The sequence below is a fragment of the Mobula birostris genome, unplaced genomic scaffold (assembly GCF_030028105.1).
Source record: "Mobula birostris isolate sMobBir1 unplaced genomic scaffold, sMobBir1.hap1 scaffold_296, whole genome shotgun sequence".
NCBI classification, from domain to species: domain Eukaryota; kingdom Metazoa; phylum Chordata; class Chondrichthyes; order Myliobatiformes; family Myliobatidae; genus Mobula; species Mobula birostris.
Genome location: NW_027276019.1, coordinates 648,031 through 668,144, shown reverse-complemented (window position 1 = coordinate 668,144; position 20,114 = coordinate 648,031). Strand labels below are relative to the sequence as shown.

The window sequence follows — 20,114 nt, the reverse complement described above, 5'->3', positions numbered from 1 at the left end:
GAGTTGCAGCTCGATAATCTTTGGCTCATCCAGGAGAACGAGGAAGTGATATAAAGGAGTTACAGGGAGGTAGTCTCCCCTAGGTTGCAGGAGGCAGGTGACTGGGTGACTGTCAGGAGACAGCAGGGAAGTGGGCAGCCAGAGTACCTGTGGCTGTTCCCCTCAATTCAGAAGGCACAGGATAGATATCCCAAAGAAGAAAAATATATTCTAAAGACTGGACGACACAACCGTGGCTGACAAGAGAAGTCAAAGCCAACATAAAAGCCAAATAGAGCACACATAATAGAGCAAATATTAGTCAGAAGGTAGAGGACTGGCAAGCTTTTTAAAAACTAACAGAAGGCAACTAAAAAGTCATAAAGGAAAAGATGGAATACAAAGCTAATAATATTAAAGAGGATACCAAAGTTTTGTCAGAAATACAAAGCATGAAAGAGGAAATCGAACCGTTGGAAAATGATCTGGAGAGGTAGTACTGGAGGACAAGGAAATTGTGAACAAACTGAATAAATATTTTGCATTAGTCTTCACTGTAGAAGACACTAGCACTATGGCGGAAATTTAAGAATGTCAAGGGGGCAGAGGTGAGTGACAGGGAGAAGGTGCTTGGGAAACTGAAAGGTCTGAAAGTAGACAAGTCACCACAGCCACACGGTCTACACACCAGGTAACTGAACGAGGTGGCTGAAGAGATTGTGGAGGCTTTAGTATTGATCTTTCAAGAATCAGTAGATTCTGGAATGGTTCCAGAGGACTGGGAAATGGAAAATGTCACTCCACTCTTCAAGAAGGGAGAGAAACAGAAGAAAGGAAATTATAGGCCAGTGAGTCTGACCCATATGGTTGGAAAGATGGTGGAGTCAATTGTTAAGGATGTGGTTTCAAAGTACTTAAAAGCACATGATAAAATAGGCCAAAGTCAGCATGGTTTACTTAAGGGAAAATCATGTCTGACAAAATTGTTGGATTTTTTTTTAAAAAGAAATAACAAGTAGAATAGACAGAGAAGAATTGGTGGATGTTGTGTACTTCAATTTTCAGAAGGCCTTTGACAAGGTGCCACATATATGGCTGCTTAACAAGTTAAGAGCCCATGGTATTACAGGAAAGATTCTAGCATAGATAAAGCATTGGTTGATTGGCAGGAGGCAAAGAGTGGGAATAAAGGGAACCTTTTCTGGTTGGCTGCTGGTGACCAGTGGTGTTCCACAGGGTTGTGTTGGGACTGATTCTTTTTACGTTATACGTCAATGACCTGGATCATGGAATTAATGGCTTTGTGACCAAGTTCACAGAAGATACGAATACAAGTAGAGGGGCAGATAGTGTTGAGGAAGCACAGAGGATACAGGAGGATTGTTCAGATCAGGAAAATGGGATAAGAAGTTGTAAATGGAATGGCATTGTCATGATCAAGCACTTTGGTAGAAGAAATAAAAGCGTAGACTATTTTCTAAATGGAAAGAAAATTCAAAAATCTGAGGACTTGGGAGTCCTTATGGAGGATTCTCTAAAGGTTAATTTGCCGGCTGAGTCAGTGATGAGGAAAGCGAATACAATATTAGCATTCATTGTGAGAGGTCTAGAAAATCAAAGCAAGGATGTAATGCTTGCTGTGTAAGTCACTGTTGAGGCCTCACAGAGAACTGAGTGTAGTTTTGGGCTTCCTATCTAAGAAAGGATGTGCAGACATTGGAGAGGGTTCAGAGGAGGTTCACAAAAATAACTGCAGGAATGAACGGCTTATCATACGAGGAGCATTTGATGGCTCTGGGCCTGTATTCACTGGAATTCAGAAGAAATGGGAGGGGGGGGGTGGAATCTCAATGAAATCTATTGAGTGTTGAAACGCCTCAATAGAGTGGATGTGGGTAGGCTGTTTCCTATGTTGGGATGTCTAGGAGCAGAGGACACAGCCTCAGAAAAATGTTCAATTAGAATGGAGGTGAAGAGGAATTTCTTTAGCCAGCGAATGGTGAATCTGTGGAATTTGTTGCCAGGGTTGGCCATAGAAGCCAAGTCATTGGGCATATTTAAGGAACAAGTTGACAGATTCTTGCTCAGTCAGGGCATGAAGGGATATGGGGAAAAGGCAGGAGATTCAGGCTGATAATAAAATGGATCAGCTGTGATGAAATGGCAGAACAGACTAGATGGGCCAAATGGCCCAATTCTGCTCCTATATCTTATGGCCTTAAAATGCTCTCAACCGGAAGTGGTTAATGCAATAAAACTCGATGTACTAACTTTAAACATGTGTGAAATTGTAGCATCACGGGGGAGTTACAGTACACTGATTTTGGCTTCCTCTGTTGTCCCTGAACATTCTTAGAGGTCCACTCCAATAAGGCTTGACTTATTTTCCCCAGAAAAAAAATACTATATCCATTTCTTTGCAACTGATATTACAAAAAGTAGGGATTTCGTCTGAGAGAAATGAAAACTAATTTCTTACCTTGTATTATGAAGTGCTGCTTTAACTGCAATGGAAATTGCATCAAAAAGATTTCCACCACACTCCAGTAGCTGAAAAACAGACAATTTAGAGTTAGTCTCACACTGACAGTGGTGCTAGAAAGTTTGTGAACCCTGCAGAATTTTCTCCATGTCTGCATAAATAAGACATAAAATGGGACCTAATCTTCACAGAAGTCCTAACACTAGATAAAGAGAACCCAATTAAATAATTAACAAAAAAATTATATTTGTTCATTTATTTGAGAAAAATGATCCAATATTACATGTATTTCTTGGAAAAAGTATGTGAACCTCTGGGGTTCTACAAAGACTATTTGGAGTCAGGTGCTCCAATCAATGAGATAAGATTGGAGCTGTGGGTTGTAGAGGTGCCTTGACCGATAAAAAAAAGCCACACAAAGTCAGGCTCTCAAGAAAGATCTGTTTATGTGCACATTGTCTCAGTCAGAAAAACTCTGAGGTCATTAGAAGAATTGTAGAAATGCATCAAGCTGGAAAAGGCTACAAAAGCATTTTTAAAGACCTGAGTGTTTATCAAGCCACAGTAAGAGAAATTGCCTACAAATGGAGGAAACTCAGTACAGTTGCTACTATTCCTAGCAGTGGGCGTTCTGTAAGGATCACACCAAGAGCACAATGTGGAATGCTGAAGGAGGTGAAAAAGAATGCAAGGCCTGCAGAAATCTCTGGAACTTGTTAAAAGTTTCTGTTCATGGGTCCACAATAAGAAAAACTCTGAACAAGAATGGTGTTCATGGAAGAACACCATGTAATAAACCACTGCTCTCCAAAAAAAAGAATTGCTGCACAACTCAAGTTTGCAGAAGACCACCTGGATGTTCCACACCACTCCGGGGACAATGCTCTGTGGATAGACGAGACAAAAGTTGAACTTCTTGGCAGAAATGCACATTGTTAAGTTTGGAGGTAAAAGGGCACCAACACTAAAACCTCATCCCAACTGTGAAGTATAGTGGAAGGAGCATCAAGGTTTGGGAATGCTTTGTTGCTCGGGGCCTGGACAGCTTGCAATCATTGAAGGAACAACGAATGTGAAATTGTATCAAGATACTTTACAGGAGAACGTCAAGATAAGCAGTCCATCACCTAAAGCTTAATAGAAGTTGGATAGTGCAACAAGACAATGATCCAAAAGACAAGAGTAAATCAACAACAGAATGGTTTAAAAAGAAGACAATTTGTGCTTTGGAATGGCCGAGTGAAACTCCTGACCTTGATCCAATAAAAATGTTGCAGAATGAAGCAAGCCCAGCAACATCCCAGAGTTGAAGCAGCTTAATAAAAAGGAATGGTCTAAAATTCCCCCAAGCCGATGGGCAGACTGATCAACAGTTACCGGAAATGTTTGGTCGAAGTTATTGTTGTACAAGGCTGCACACCAGTTACTGAAAACAAAGATTCATATACTTTGCCTAACAAATACATTGGATCATTTTTCAATAAATAAATGAACAAGTACTGTATAATGTTTTTGTCTTACTTATTTAATTGTGTTCTCTTTGTCTAGTTTTAGGACTTGTGTGAAGATCTGATTATATTTTACGTCACATTAATGCAGAAATAGAGAAAATTCTACAGGATTCACAAACCTTCTAGCACCATTGCATATTGCAATTTCAAAATGGTTCCCATTGCATCCCAAGCTAGGAATTCTGAAATATCCACACTGGTTCAGAGCGTCAGACAACCTGTACGCAAAATGCTAGAGGAACTCAGCATGTCAGGCAGCACCTATGCAGGGGAATAAACATTTGATGTTTCTGGGCCAAGACCCTTCATCAGTACACATTTCCACAGACAACATTCAGTTGATCTGCTTTTTGTGACTGAGTGATTAATATCTACTAGACTGCCATGGAGAACTCCCTGCTGCTCTTCAAACATCTCTCCACCTGAGAGCAGTTTAATGCTTCATCTGAAAGACAGCAATAGAGAATAATTGTTCAGTATTTCATCAGAAACAACCTAGCTTCTTGTGTGCACATTTCTGGTGTGGGACTATGCTCCAAAACCTTCTATTCCAAGTGAGAGAACTACCAACGTGGTCACAGATGACACAAAATGAATGCTGTTTATTACAACTTCGAATATGAATGCTGAATACAAGGTAAGAAGGACACAGGATATTAAACTTCTCCCTTAATGGGAACAACTTTGTAATAGTCCTGCCTATTCCACAGGAGAACACAATGTGACAAAGTCAAAGAGAGCTGTATGCATCATAACTGTGGGGTTGTCTAGTCTTAGAGAGTCACAGAATCATACAACAGCTTCTTCTGCCCAACAATCGACACTAATCCCATTTTATTCTTCCTGCATTGCCATCGACTTCAGTCACTAACCTACACATTGGGACAACGTACGTTGGCCAAGTACCCTATCGAAATGCATCACTTTGGGACGAGGGAGGAAAGCAAGGGAACAAACGTGTAGTTCCAGGGAGAACGTACAAGCTCAGCAGCACCAGTGGTCAGGATTGACTGCAGTTGCTGGAGCTGAGGCAGCAGTTCTACTGCAACACCACTTTACTGCCCCCAAGGAAACAGACAAGCACAAATGGTTCCTAAACACAAAACAATCTGCAGATGCTGGGGTTCCGGCCCGAAACGTTGACTGATCGTTTCCACGGATGCTGCCCGACCTGCTGACTTCCTCCAGTGTGTTACAAATGGTTCCTTCCACTACTTTTATGGCCAGATTATCCTTATCTGATGATCTGCGCACACAGTGGCTGACAGATCAAGTGGGTAATGTTTAAAACCATGCAAGAGTAAGCAAGATCTATACTTTAAACACTCAGACACAGTTACAGTAGCGTGTCCAGCTCTGGTAACCAGACTTTTGGAAAGACATAAAAGGCTTTGGGATGGGATCAGAAGGCATCTACCAATTCTTCCAAGAATAAAAGACTTAATTAATTCTGTATATAGACTGCAGCAGCTGAGGTTATCCTCCTGAGGACTAAGAAGTTGTTCTAGGGATCCGAGAGAAATATTTAAAATCATGAAGAGGTTCAATAGAACAGACTATTCTTGTTAACGGAAGAGTCAAGAACCAAAGAGTCGTGAATGATGAAAATTGAGGATAAAACATTTATGCAGCAAGTAACCAGTGGTGAGAGTGCACTGCCAGTGGTGAGAGTGCACTGCAGGACGCAGCAAGAGAGATAGGGTTAACTGCAGTGTTCAAAAGGCAGGTAGATATTGTGGTGAGAGTGTACTGCAGGACGCAGCAAGAGAGATAGGGTTAACTGCAGTGTTCAAAAGGCAGGTAGATATTGTGGTGAGAGTGTACTGCAGGGCGCAGCAAGAGAGATAGGGTTAACTGCAGTGTTCAAAAGGCAGGTAGATATTGTGGTGAGAGTGTACTGCAGGGCACAGCAAGAGAGATAGGGTTAACTGCAGTGTTCAAAAGGCAGGTAGATATTGTGGTGAGAGTGTACTGCAGGGCGCAGCAAGAGAGATAGGGTTAACTGCAGTGTTCAAAAGGCAGGTAGATATTGTGGTGAGAGTGTACTGCAGGGCGCAGCAAGAGAGATAGGGTTAACTGCAGTGTTCAAAAGGCAGGTAGATATTGTGGTGAGAGTGTACTGCAGGGCGCAGCAAGAGAGATAGGGTTAACTGCAGTGTTCAAAAGGCACTATTCAACCTTTCTCTATAACTCAGATGCTCAACTCCTGGCAATATTCTTGTAAACTTTTTCTGCATACTTTTAATCTTATTTACATCTTTCCTGTAGGTAGCTGATCAAAACAATACACAATATTCCAAATTAAGCCTCAGCTATGTTTCAACAGAACATCCCAACTCCTGTACTGAATATATTGATTTTGAAGGCCAATTTGTCAAAAGCTTTCTTTATGACCCTATCTACCTGTGAGATCACATTCCAGGAATTGTGGATCTTTATTCCCGGATCTCTCTGTTCTACCACACTCCTCAGTGCCCCACCTCTCATGGTGCAAGTGCTACTCTGGTTGGACCTTCCAGAGTGCAAAACCTTGCACTTGTCTGCATTAAATTCCATCTGCCCTTTTTCAGCCTGTTTTTCCAGCTGGCCCAGATCCTGCTGCAAGCTTTAATATTCTTCCTCGCTGTCCACTACAGCCCCAATCCTGGTGTCATCTGCAAATGTGCTGATCCAGTTAACCACATTATCATTCAGATTGTTGATGCAGATGACGAACAACAACTGACCTAGAATCAGGTCTATTATCACCAGCATGTGTCGTGAAATTTGTTAACTTAGTAGCAGCAGTTCAATGCAATACATGATATAGAAGAAAAAGAAGTAAATGAATTACGGTATACATATATTGAATAGTACCGATCCCTGCGGCACACCACTGGTCACAGGTCTCTAGTCAGAAGGGCAACCATCCACTACCACTCTTTGGCTTCTCTATGAAGCCAATGTTGAATCCAATTTACTACCTCATCTTGAATACTAAGTGACTGAACCTTCTCAACAGACCTCACAGCGGGACCTCGTCAACAGCCTTGCTGAAGTCCATGTGTTAGAGACAGAATCTATGAGCATCTTGAGAAGCAGTCTGATTCGGGATAGTCAGCATGGCTTTGTGAGGGACAGGTCATGTCTCATGATCCTGAATGAATTCTTTGAGGATGAGACAAATCACATAGAACAGTACAGCACAAGAACAGGTCTTTTGACCCACAATGTGCCGAGCTAGCTAAAAAGTAAATCAAAAAATCCCCTAAAACTCATCCCCTCTTACCTTCACAATGGCCATATCCCTCCATATTCCTGTGCCTACCTAAACTTCTCTAAAAAGCCTCTATTGTATCTGCCTCTACCACAATCCGCTTTGAACCTACCCCCTCTCACCTTCAATGCACACCCTCTGGTATTCGACATTTCTACCCTGGGAAAAAGATGCTCCCTGTCCACTCAGTCTATTCCTTTCACAATCTTGTAAACCTCCATCAGATCTCCCCTCGGCCTCCGCCACTCCACAGAAAACAACCCAAGTTTATCCAGTTTCTCAGGTAGATAACATCCACTGCTTGGCCTTTTCAGCCCACCGATTCAGAGACGAGGAAGCAATGCAGAGAACATTGGGGAATAGCTATGCTAGGGGGAGGTCTGGAGAGATGGCGTTGCTGGGAGAATGAGGACAGAGGAGAGAAAGAGGTAGGATAAACAACACCAGAGCTGCAAGATGCTGGAGAACTTAACTAAAATGGAGAGCTGGATCTACCCACAGGTCCCATAGGACACAGGAGCAGAATAAGGCCATTCAGCCTATCGAGTCTGCTTCACCATTCCATCACAGCTGATCTGGATCCCATTCAACCCCATACACCTGCCTCCACACCATATCTTCTGATGCCCTGACCGATCAGGAAACTATCAACTTCCACCTTAAGTGTACCCACGGACTTGGCCTCCACCAGTCTGTGGCAGAGCATTCCACAGCTTCACTACTCTCTAGCTAAAAAAACAATTCCTCCTTACCTCTGTTCTAAAAGGTCAATAAGGTCAGACATCTGTGGTCAGAGAAACAAAGTTAATGATATCGTAATCAGTTACCTATTTTGTAGATTCATTATCAAAACCCTGGGGCTGCAGAACAATTGGATGGAAGATGAGGTAGCCAGTGTACCAGGAAAAAGACAGCAGGTCACAGTGGAATGCAGTATTAATTTACTCAGTGGCAGAAGCAAAGGCTAATGATTGATGGGTATTTTTCTCATTGGAAGCTGTTACCAGTGGGTTTCACAGGATTCAGATCTCAGTCCATAGATTTCTGTAATACATATTACTAATTTAGACACAAGTGTAGAGGCACAATAAAGTCTGTGGATGATGCAAAGAATGGCTGTAAGATTTGCAGTGGAGAGGAATGCTGCAGATAGGCAGAAAGGTGATAACTAGAAGCTAATTCAGAAAAGTGCAAGTTGATGTATTTGGGGAGATGCAACAGTGCAAGGGAATACATTGAATATGGATATTGTGTGGTGTGAGGAAACAGAGAGGGTGGAGTTCATGTCCACAGATCCTTAAAAACAGAATGTTTCCGTTTATTAACCAATACATAGAATATAAATAAATAATCGTGCTAGAGCTGTGTGCAACACCAGTTTAGCCACAGCTTGAGCACTGCCTGCTGTCACCATACTACAAGATTTATGAACATGGGAGAATTTTAACCATGGAAAGACTGAATAGTGTGGGTTGTTTCTTTTGGAAGACAGAAGGACAAGGCAAGACTTAGTAAAGGTGTCTAAAGTTAAGAGCTACACTTAATTCCGTAAAATCTGTGACTCTGTATATCACTTAAAAAACAATTACTAGCTGCTCCCAATCTGCTTCAATGTTTTTAAGTTATACTCTTAGGTCAACAGTTGCAAGACAAATGGGAAAAGATTACCCTGCAGCTTGCACATACAGAGACCAACCACCCACCTTATTTTGACATGTGGAGTTAAAAATGCAGCTACGTTCTCTGGATTTATGAAGACAAGAGAAACATACAAGCTAATTAAAAATGCAGCTAGGTCCCCTGGATTTAAGAAGACAAGGGAAACATACAAGCTAAGAGATCAGGTTCAAATGAAATATCCTTGCACTGACAATGGCCGACAGGAACAATTCTGGTTGCTGGAAAGCCTGAAAGAGGTCTGATCAAGTTTACTACAATTTAAAGGAGGAAGGACTTCAGTTAGAAATTACTGGAAAAGTTAGGGTTGTTCTGCTTGAATCAGGGAGGTAAAGAGGTTTTTAAGGTGATGAAAAGTTTCCGTGATATAGGGAAGTTAAACTCATCGCTCAAGAGAATGGGTCAATGAACAAAGATCATGGATTCAAATCTTCCAATAAAAGACCTGAAGACACAAATGTTTTTACATTCCAAATTGGCAGGATTCAGCTTTCAAATTGAGCTCTACTGATCCAACAATAACTTCAGTTAAGAGATGGAGAGATTCTCCAAAATAAGGAAGTTACATTATGAACAAAAGTCAGACCAAGCAAAGCTTGTGTAATCAATCCGCAGCTCTCTACAGCCACTTTCCTCTTACATTTGCTGAAGAAACATGGGCTAGACTCCAACATTAGAGCTATTGACTTGCTGTGAACATATACAGTTTTCCTGCTTGTTGTGCCAGAGTCGGATAAATGGTTCGCATTGGCCCAACATTCTTTGCCAGCTCATCTGCTGTAATGCACAATTATCCAGCCTTAAACTTCAAGTACAGTTTCTGCATTAATCTGAAATTAAAACTAATGTACACAATTGGAAGTTAATCATGCCCACTATACCTTATCCCACAGACCCCAAACAGTCCTTCTGAGTGTGGTGACAAATCATCTGCAAGTCTGTCCGAGTCATCTGTTGCATCCAGTGCTCACAGTGCTGTTTCCTCTACATCGGTGAGACCCCGATGCAGATTGGGGGACTGCTTCGTTCAACACCTTCACATTGACTACCACAAAAGGCAGGATCTCCTGGTGGACAACCATTTCAATTTGACTTCCCATTCCCATACTGACATGTCTGTCCGTGTCCTCTTCAACTGACATGATGAGGTCAAACTCAGTTTGGAGGAGCAACACCTCATATCCCGCCTGGGGAGCCTCCAAACTGATAGCAATCTCTCCAACTTCTAGTATTTTCTCCTCCCTCCTTCCATCTTTTTGCATTGCCCATTCTGGTTACGATCGCACCCCTTCTCTACCCATCAACTTCCTCTGGTTCCCCTTCTCCTTCCCTTTATTCTGTGAGCCAAGGCAAGTCCTTACCAGTGCCTTATAAAGCCTCAGCAACACACTCTAGCCCTCTTGAAATGAATGCTAATATTGCTTTTGCCTTTCTCACCACTGAATCAACCTGCAAGTTAACCTTTAGGGTGCTCTGCACAAATGCCTTCACATTTCAGATTTTTGGATGAGGCTGAAGCACAGATAAATGAGGCCTTCTCTACCCAGCATCTTGTTGGGGAATGTGCAGTCACTGGAAAATAAGATTGATGATCTCAGGGCAAGGCTGCTCTATCAGAGGCAGATCTCAATTATTTGTTGCATTGAAATTTGGTTAAATGTGGCTACTCCAGACTCAGCTATAAGACTGGAAGGTTTTACAATTTTCAGAATGGAATGAACCGCAAACTATGGTAAGGAAAAGGGTGAAGGTGTGTGCTTTTTAGTTAATTCTCATTGGTGCATGGATGTTGGGGTTATGTCGACCTCATTTCCCCTGACTTAGAACACCTATCAATTAAATGTAGACCGTTCTATTGGCCTTGGGAGTTGTCATTCATGATCTTGACCGCAGTTTATATACCACCACTGGAAGACTTGTGAAACTGCACGATGCAGTCTGCAGGCAAGCAACAGCCCATCCCAGTGCATTTCAAATTATCACCAGCACATAATCTGTTGCATCAGAGGTCCCAACACACTAGACCACTGCTACACTAAGATAAGGAACTTACTTATCTGTTACTTCCCCAGACCGCATTTTGGCAAGTCGGATCATTTGGGTGTACTCCTATTTCTTGCATACAGACAGAACCTAATGGTTGCAGGATTGCCTTGAGTCAGTGGGCTGGGCCACGTTCAAGGACTCTTCTGAGGACCTGAATGGCCACAACAGACTTTATTAAAAACGCTGTAGATGAGCGTCTCCCCACAGAATTGTTCAGGATTTACCCCAGTCAGAAGGCCTGGATTAACCACGAAATCCGGAATTTGCTGAGAGCCAGATCAGAGACATTCAAGCCTGGAGATCAAGAATGGTACAAGAGATGTAGGTATGATCTCCAGAAATCTCCACAGGCAAAGAGGAAATCTCCAACTAGGCTGGGATCAACAACGGATACTCGACAGCTAGGGCAGAGTTTGAATGCCATAACCTCCCACAAAGTTAAATCTTGTGACATAGGGGACAACAAAGTATCTGAGCTCAATGCCTTTTATGCTCGTATTGACCATCTGACAGGGAGGAACCATCGTACTCCTGATGAGCCTTTGGTCTCTGTACCTGAAGAATACATGTGGGCTGCCTTCAAGAGAGTGAACCTAAGGAAAGCAATCCAGTCCATACGCAGTAATTGGTCAAGTACTGAAGACCCGTGCTGACCAACTGGCTGGTGTGTTCACGGATATCTTCAACCTCTTGCCCCGGCAGTGTGTGGTACCCATCTGCTTCAATCATACGGTGCCAAAGAAGAGCGTGGTAATCTGCGTTAATAGCCATTACCCAGTAGCACTTACATCCACTGTGATGAAGTTTTTTTTTTTGAGAGGCTGGCATTGAAGCACATCAGCTTCTGTCTGAGTGGCAATTTAGATCCACTCCAATTCACCCACTGAAGCAACAGGTCTACAGCAGATGCCATCTCATTGGCTCTTCACACAACCCTGGAACATCTGCACAGCAAAGATGCATACATCAGCATGCTCTTTATTGATTACAGCTCAGCATTTGATACCATCACCACTTCAAAAGTAATCAGTAAATCCCAGGATCTGGGCCTCAATACCCCCTGTGCAATTGGATCCTGGATTTCCTCACCTGCAAACCCCAGTCAGCTCAGATGGGCAAAAACATCTCCTCCACAATCCGTATCAGCACAGGAGCACCACAGGGATGTGTCCTTAGGCCCCTGCCCTACTCGCTTTATGTCTATGACTCTGTGGCTAAGTACAGCTCCAAGTTTGCTGATGACACCACGGCTGTGGGCTGTATCGAAGATAGTGATCTATCAGCAGACAGGAGGGAGATTGAAAACCTGGCTGTGACGTAATAACAACAACCCCTCACTTATTGTCAATAAGACCAATGAACTGATTGCAGACTTCAGGAAACGGAATCTAGAAGTCCATTAGCCAGTAAACATCAGAAAATCAGAGGTGCAGAGAGACAGTAACTTTAAATTCCTGGGTGTCACTATCTCAGAGGACCTGTCATATAAATATAGTTGTAAAGAAAGCACGACAGCATCTCTACTTCCTCAGGAGTCTGCAGAGATTCTGCACGTCAACAAAAATCTTGGCAAACTTCTATAGATGTGTGGTGGAAAGTGTGCTGACTGGCTGCATTATGACCTTCTATGGGAACACCAATGCCTTTGAGCAGAAAATCCTTCAAAAGGCAGTGGATTCGGCCCAGATATCATGGGTAAAACCCTACAAACCATTGAGCACATCTACATGAAATGCTGCTGTAGAAAAGCAGAATTCTTCAAAAATCCTCACCACCCAGGCGATACTCTTTTCTCACTGATGCCATCAGGTAGAAGGTACAGGTGTCTCAGGACTCACACCACTAGGTTCAAGAACAGTTAATACCTCTCAACCATCAGACTCTTGAACAAATGGGGATAACCACACTCATTCTATTTCTGGTGTTTCCACAACCGATGGTCTCACTTCGAGGACTTTATCTTGTTAGTTGATGCTTTTATTATTTATTGCTATTTATCTACATTTGCACTTGCACAGCTTGTGTTCATTGATACTGTTCATACTATTCTATAGACTTAAGTATGCCCAGAGAACAAGAATCTCAGGGTTGTATGTGGTGACATGTATGTACTCTGATAATAAATTTTACTTTGAACTTTAAAAATGTCAACATACCTTTTGCTTCTGCAGATGCACTGAACTCTTCCAGCAGTCTAAACTCCAAACTTTTGAACTCTTTTGTTCCAGATTCCAGCATCTGGAGGCTTGTGTCTCCATTTAAAGTCCAGGGTCTCAGACAGATATTCCTCCTCCTGTACTCAAGTCATCTCACTACAAGGACCAGCATACATTTTCCCCTCTCAGTCACCTGTTGCACAGAACACCCAAGTCTCATTGTGCCACCTCCTCTCCCAATCTATCACCAGCCAGATGATGATGTGTCTTCCTATCATGGCCACCAAAGAGAATAATCTCAAATTTATCTACATTATACTTCATCTGTCATACATCTACCTTATCCCTCATCCTGTCTAAATCACCCTGGACCTTCTCCTGTTCCCTCAAGGCATACACTTCCCCCATCTTTCAGTCATCTGCCAACCTGGAGCATTACATTTAATGACCCTGTCCAAATCATTATTGTGAATAGCTGAGGTCCCAGCCCTGATCCACTGGTCACTGACTGATACTCAAAAGCCCTATACATCCTGACCTTTTCATTCCAGTTAGCCAACCAGTTCTCCATCTACAACAGCACCTCAGCCCCAGTCCCATATGCATAAAATTATTTACGATAATGATGTGTAAGACCTAACTACACTGACAGAATTTCAAAATGCTTTATGTCAAAGTTATAATTACTGAAGAAAGTGGATTAATACTTTAAGGGAGCTTTGCTTTCTGAGCCAAACCTACCAAGACATCTACATAAAGGATCCAGCAATGCTGTCTGGGAGTGATGCACAGCGTCTTCAAATCCAGACTACTGCCGTTGTCAAACACTCGGTACAGGGTGTTGGCAATATCTGTGCCAAGATCTTCCCCTCCACGACCTTCAAATTTCGGAGTTGCATTGGCAGAACTATAAAGAAGTCACAATATAAAACAACATTCATCAACATTGCAGTAGATTTCAAGAAAATAAACAATTTTATTTCAATTTAAAAATCAGAAACAGACTAAGTTTCAGCTGAGCTTCTGTTTTCATTTTAATCTTACAGTCAGTCCAGCTTTAGGAAGTGTTCCACTAGCATCACTGAGTGTTTTGTGCAAGGAATTATAATTCTAAATATTGCACTTCATGGCATAGCCTCTAATTCTTGCTTTATTCATTTTTAGAAATGGGAGAAATAAGCCACACAGCATCTCAACTGTTCCATCTCAGCTCCATTTCCCACCCTATCCCTTAACTTTTTGGAAACGCACAACCGAACATTACACAGACATTTAGGGTAAAGTATTTTGAAAATTTACAAACCTCTGAAGAAATTTCTGCCATCTCAGTAGTACTTTACAGCAAAGGAGGCCATTTGACTCACTAAGACAATGTTAGCTCTTCAGAGCAAACTAATCAATCCTTTCCCTTATTTACACCCCCCATACCCATTTTCCCCTCACACCAGCTTCTCTTGATTCCCTGACCACCCACTTATACAACAGCTAATGTGCAGTCACCAATCAACTCCCCAGCAGCGCGTCTTTGGAATGTAGGAAAAAATCTGGAGATCTGAGAATCCTACATGATTAGATGGAGTACGTACAAGTGCCACACAAATAGCACCAGAGGCTCTGGAGCAGCCTTAATTGCTGAGCCAATGTGCTAACGACACCATTAGCCCATGGACAAATAAAATGCCACAAGGTTTATATCCAGGGCTTCTACACATCTTTCTCACGAATTTTCAAATTAATTCCTTATGAACTGAGTCATTACAAATTTTGCCCTAATAACTATGAGGTAAATATCGACCAATAGTCTAATGTCAGTGTTGAGGAAATTATTGGAACTTTGATTTTTAAACAAGGTAACCAAATATTTTGATGAGAACACAGCAGCTGGTGAGATCAATACCAACTTTCAGTAAGGTAACTGACAAGATCCCACATTGAAGACTGATAGAAAAATTAACAGCCTATGGGATCCAGGGCAAGTTAGATTCAAATTTAGCTTGGTATTAGGAGTTAAAGGGTGATGGCAATGAAAGCTTCTGACCAGTGGTGTATCATAGAGATCAGTGCTGGGACCCTTGCTGTTTACTGATGAATGATTACTAAGCTTGCAGATGACACCAAAACTGGCACTGTTGATGGGGGAAGAGAGTAATCTTTGGCTACAGAATTATATTGGTCATCTGCTAAGCTGCACAGGGCAATGAAAGTTTCAGAAACACGGGGCAATCTAATGTTAGGAGATCCAACCAGGGTAGGCAGGGTGGAGATATGTCTCCACCAAAGGAGATGTAAGGTACTCCTTCCCTCCACTAGCCCACAGGGTACCCTTGGGTAAGGTATTGTACCTGCTTAGCAACCTCCCCCCCCCCGATCAGGGTCAGGTAAATCCATGGGAGCAGGTGGTGGATGGTCGTTATGAGTAGCTGGTGCATATCATGTCCTGGCTATGCAACCACTGAGGCCAGGCAAACAATCTCTGATAATGGCTGAGGTCGCCCATCTTGTAAAGACACTGACCAAAAGGCGGCAATGACAACCACTTCTGTAGAAAAATTTGCAAAGACCAATCATGGTCACGGAAAGACCATGATCGCCCATGTCATTTGACATGGCAAACAAATGAATCAGGATAGGGCATACACAATGGTAAATGGTAGGGCACTGGGGAGTGTTGAGGAACAAAGTAATCTTGGTATACAAGTCCAAAGACTCCTAGAGGTGGCAATACAAGTAGATAAGGTAATGGGAAGGTAAACAATTCTTGTTTTTATTAGTTATGGGCATACAGTACAAGGGCAGGGAGATCTTGATACAACTTTTTAAAACATTGTTTGAGCCAAATCTGGAACATTGTGTGCAGCAGACACACAATGCTGGAGGAACTCAGCAAGTCAGGCAGCATCTATGGAGAATAAACTGTTGGTGCTTTGGGCCAATACGCTTCAGGAGCGATGAAGCATCTAAGCCTGAAGTGTCAAGTGATTATTCTACCCCAAAGATGCTACCTGACTTGCTGACTTCATTCAGCATTGTGAGAGTGTTACTCAAGATTTCCAGCATCTGCAGAATCTCGAGTTTATCATATTATGCAGCCCTGGGCACTACACTAAAGATGTGATTGTACTGGAGAAGGTAGGGCGGAATGTTTTGGTTATGAGAAGAGACTGCATACGGCAGGGTGGGTGTGTCGACCTAGAAGCAGGACACTGAGGGAGGAATCTAACTGAGGTGTACAAAATGAGTGGTGGATCCTGTTGATAGTAAAAAGCAGACATGTCCAAGTCCAAAGGGCAGAGGTTTAAGGCGAGTAAGAGGTTCAGCAAGGGTCTGCGAGTCTGTGAACTCACTGGGGAAGTTGGGAGACTATATGTGAGTGGGTGGAAGGGAGAAAAGGAGCTTGATTTGCTGTTGTTCCGCTGAACATTGTGGCATGCCACATTAGTGCCAGAATGTGTGGTAACTCTTGTGGCAACTCTTGTGGCTTGCATATCGCTAACACAAAGAATGCATTTCACTGTATGTTTCGATGCACCCATGTAAAATAAATGAATCTGAATCTAAATCTGAGGAATTTTTTTTCACTCAGCGGGTGACAGCAAGCTAAGGTCCACTGCCTGATAAGAAAGCTGAGGCAGGTCCTCCCACAGCATTTTAAGCATTTAGAAGGACATTTGAATGGCCATGGCATAGAGGTTATGGACCAAGTGCTGGGAAATGGGATCGGAATATACAGATACTTGATGGTCAGCATGCACACAGATGGCTGAAGGGAATGTTTCTGTCTGTATAACTCCACAGCAGTAATCATATTTGAAGTAGATCTTACCAGTCTACAAAAAACTCCAAGAATCCTTCATTTGGCCTCTCCAGTTTCGGCATGCCCATTTCTGCTTTTATGCCAACAAGAATATCTGTGTGACCCTGCAGAAATTGTAGACAGAGAGGTTACATTAACAATATTTAACTGGTAACTGAATTGCTCCACATCAAGAATTTGGCTAAGGTGGATTTGCATTAATGTCAAGTTGCAGAAACTTAAACACAAAATTCTAAGTATTTTCTCAGAAATGCTTAAATGCAATTAGCTCAACTTTCCTGCATTGAAGCAATGACTACAGCATAAAAGAACTTTACTGTCTGTGCTGTGTGTTTGGATATTCTGAAAGGGTGCTAAAGGTACAAGAAAGTAGATCTTTACAAAACTCAAAATAATCCTGAACAAGCAAGCACAGACTGTTATTAACAGATTAAGATCAGACCTTCAAATATCACATCAACATGAACATAAACAGCAAAAGTCAAAGATATTTTTCTCAACAAACTGAACAGAAACAAATTTCTGTTCAGTAATAATTAAATTGTATTTTGCAAGTGCTTTTTATATTTTATTTCATAACTGAAAAGCATTAGCTTTATGCTGTTTCTCCATAAAAATTCTAGAGAACTGCTGTCTTTTCTCCAAAATTTAGCAAGTCAAACACAACTTCCAGGCCAGGCTGCTTGCTTTACTCTGTACTACCCAAAGATAAATGTGTTAATTCGAGTGATAAAGTATGTAAAGGGTTAACACGGACAGTTAAACAATAGCAGCCTATTTTTCTGTAAGAGACCACTGATGATCAACAGATATGCTAAGCCATGCTGAGCCATATTTCTTCTTGGATTTAGACAGTGTTTCAAGGTCCCTGTCTCTTTGTGCAGTCATGCACATAGATAAGATCGGCTCCAGCCTGTCCTGTGTATGTGGCCACTATATCTATTCTGTAATTTGTCCCTCTGTACTATCATCTACATAGGTAGGGCTGGCTTCAGACTGTTCCTGTTTGAGCAACTAACTGAAGTATCCCGGAGGCTTTGAATAAAGGGTTTATATTTATACAGCCTCTGAGTGAGTTTATCCGGATTCGACTTCTACACAAGTATTCAAATATACTTCTGAAATTAGTTAAGTATATTTTTGGAACTATAATCTACTCATATCTTTTAGATGCAGATCATGCAGAACTTTCATTTTGTAAGTGATAAGAATGGCATCCCACTCTCGATCACTAGAAGTAGCAGTTACAATAAAAATCAAACTGCCCCCTGTGCCACACACTCATCTGCCAAAGGACCCTATTCTTACTCTCAATGGCACATGGCATTGGCAACTATTCACAGTTTACTACACTTGAGTTCCTGCTTTTCAGCTTTCTACTAAGCTCTCTACATTCTCTCCTCTGGATTTCATCCCTTTTCCTACCCATGTTGTTGGGACCAATATGTACCACAACTTCTGACGGCTCACCGTCCCCTTTTAAAATGCCGTAGATCTGATCAGAGGCATCCCTGAACCTGGTACCTGAGAGATAGCTTACTATCTAGGTGTCTCTTTCACACCCACAGGTTCTTCTGTCTGCTATCTAACTATTATCGCTGCACTCCTCCTCTCCCTGTCCCCCAACCCATCCCTTCTGAGTCACAGAGCCAGACTTAGTGCCAGAGACCTGGCTGCCGCAGCTTTCCTGATAGGTTAAACCCCACCCCGCCCCCCCAACAAACAAACAGCATCCAAAGCGGTATAATTATGGCTAAGTGAAATGGCCACGGGGAAAGTTTAAATCAGATGTATGAATATCACAATTGAGTAACGGTAATGACAGAGGCATGAGCGTGATGCTGCCCAAAGGTGATCGGAAGGAAACATTAACAAGGATCATAGAACTACAAAAGCTAGAGTTTCCAGGAGTAATTCAGAAGATGCATGATATGTTCATCCTAAATAAGAAGAAATATTCTAATGGGAGAATAATGGAACTGTGGTTGACGAGGGAAATCAAAAAACAAAAACAAGAGAGGGCAAACAATACAGCAAAATGTTGGAAACTCTAGGATGGGGAAGCTTTTAAAAATCAACAGAAGTCAACTAAAACAATAAGGAGAACAAAAATGAAATATGACATAAACCAGCCAATAATATAAAAGATGATGGCAGAAGATTTTTTCCAGATGTAAAAAGTTAAAAAAGAGGCAAGAGTGGACATCAGAGTGCTGGAAAACAATGCTGGAGAGGAAGTAATGGGGAACAATGAAATGGTAGATGCCTCAGACTTCATTGTGCAAGACACCAGCAACAAGCCAGAAATTCAAGAGAGCCAGGGCCAGACTCTATTACCAAGAAGGTAGTTGGGAAGCTGGAAGGTCTGAAGGTGGCTAAGTCACATGGACCAAATGGACCACATTCCAGGGTTCTGAAAGAGGAAGCTGAAGAATTTGTGAAGGCATTAATACTGACTTTTCAAGGATCAGTAGGTTCTAACAAGGTTCTAGAGGACTGGAAAATCACAAATGTCACTTCACTCTTTAAGGAGAGAGAGAGCAAATTATAATCCAGTTAGCCTGAATTCAGCAGTGGTTAAGATGTTATTGTCGATTATTAAGGAGGTGGTTTTGGGCTACTTGGAGACATGATTAAAAAAGCCAAAGTCAGCATGGTTTCCATAAGGGAAAATCTTACTTGACAAATATGTTGGAATACTTTGAGGAAATAACAGGCAGGATAGTGTTGGATAAGACTGTATAAATGTTATTTCCTGTGTGGTTTAACTTTTATGCCTGCTTGTATTTTATATAACTACCTATATACACTATAGTATGTTTTTAGTCACAGTATATATACAGTGGCATGCAAATGTTTGGACACCCCGGTCAAAATCTCTGTTACTGTGAATAGCTGAGTAAAAGATGACCTGATTTCCAAAGGCATAAAGTTAAAGATGACACATTTCTTTAATAATTTAAGCAAGATTACTTTTTTATTTCCATCTTTTACAGTTTCAAAATAACAAAAAAGGAAAAGGGCCCGAAGCAAAAGTTTGGGCACCCTGCAAGGTCAGTACTTAATAACACTCCCTTTGGCAAGTATCATAGCTTGTAAACGCTTTCTGTAGCCAGCTAAGAGTCTTTCAATTCTTGTTTGGGGGATTTTTGCCCATTCTTCCTTGCAAAAGGCTTCTAGTTCTGTGAAATTC

General features: G+C 41.9%; 1 protein-coding gene across 2 annotated transcripts in view; it reads right to left on the bottom strand.

The window, feature by feature from the left end:
* The window catches only part of exosc7 (exosome component 7), a 69,344-nt gene that overhangs the window by 22,301 nt on the left and 26,929 nt on the right, over positions 1-20,114 (bottom strand). For both annotated transcript variants that reach the window (XR_011884486.1, XM_072250393.1), the window contains exons 3-5: positions 16,931-17,025; positions 13,849-14,014; positions 2,459-2,529 (exon numbers count right to left, since the gene is read on the bottom strand). Coding sequence is in view for 1 of the 2 variants with exons in the window: in XM_072250393.1 (XP_072106494.1) it covers positions 2,459-2,529; positions 13,849-14,014; positions 16,931-17,025 (332 nt within the window). In the remaining variant the exon portion in view is untranslated. The remainder of the gene's footprint in view (positions 1-2,458; positions 2,530-13,848; positions 14,015-16,930; positions 17,026-20,114) is intronic.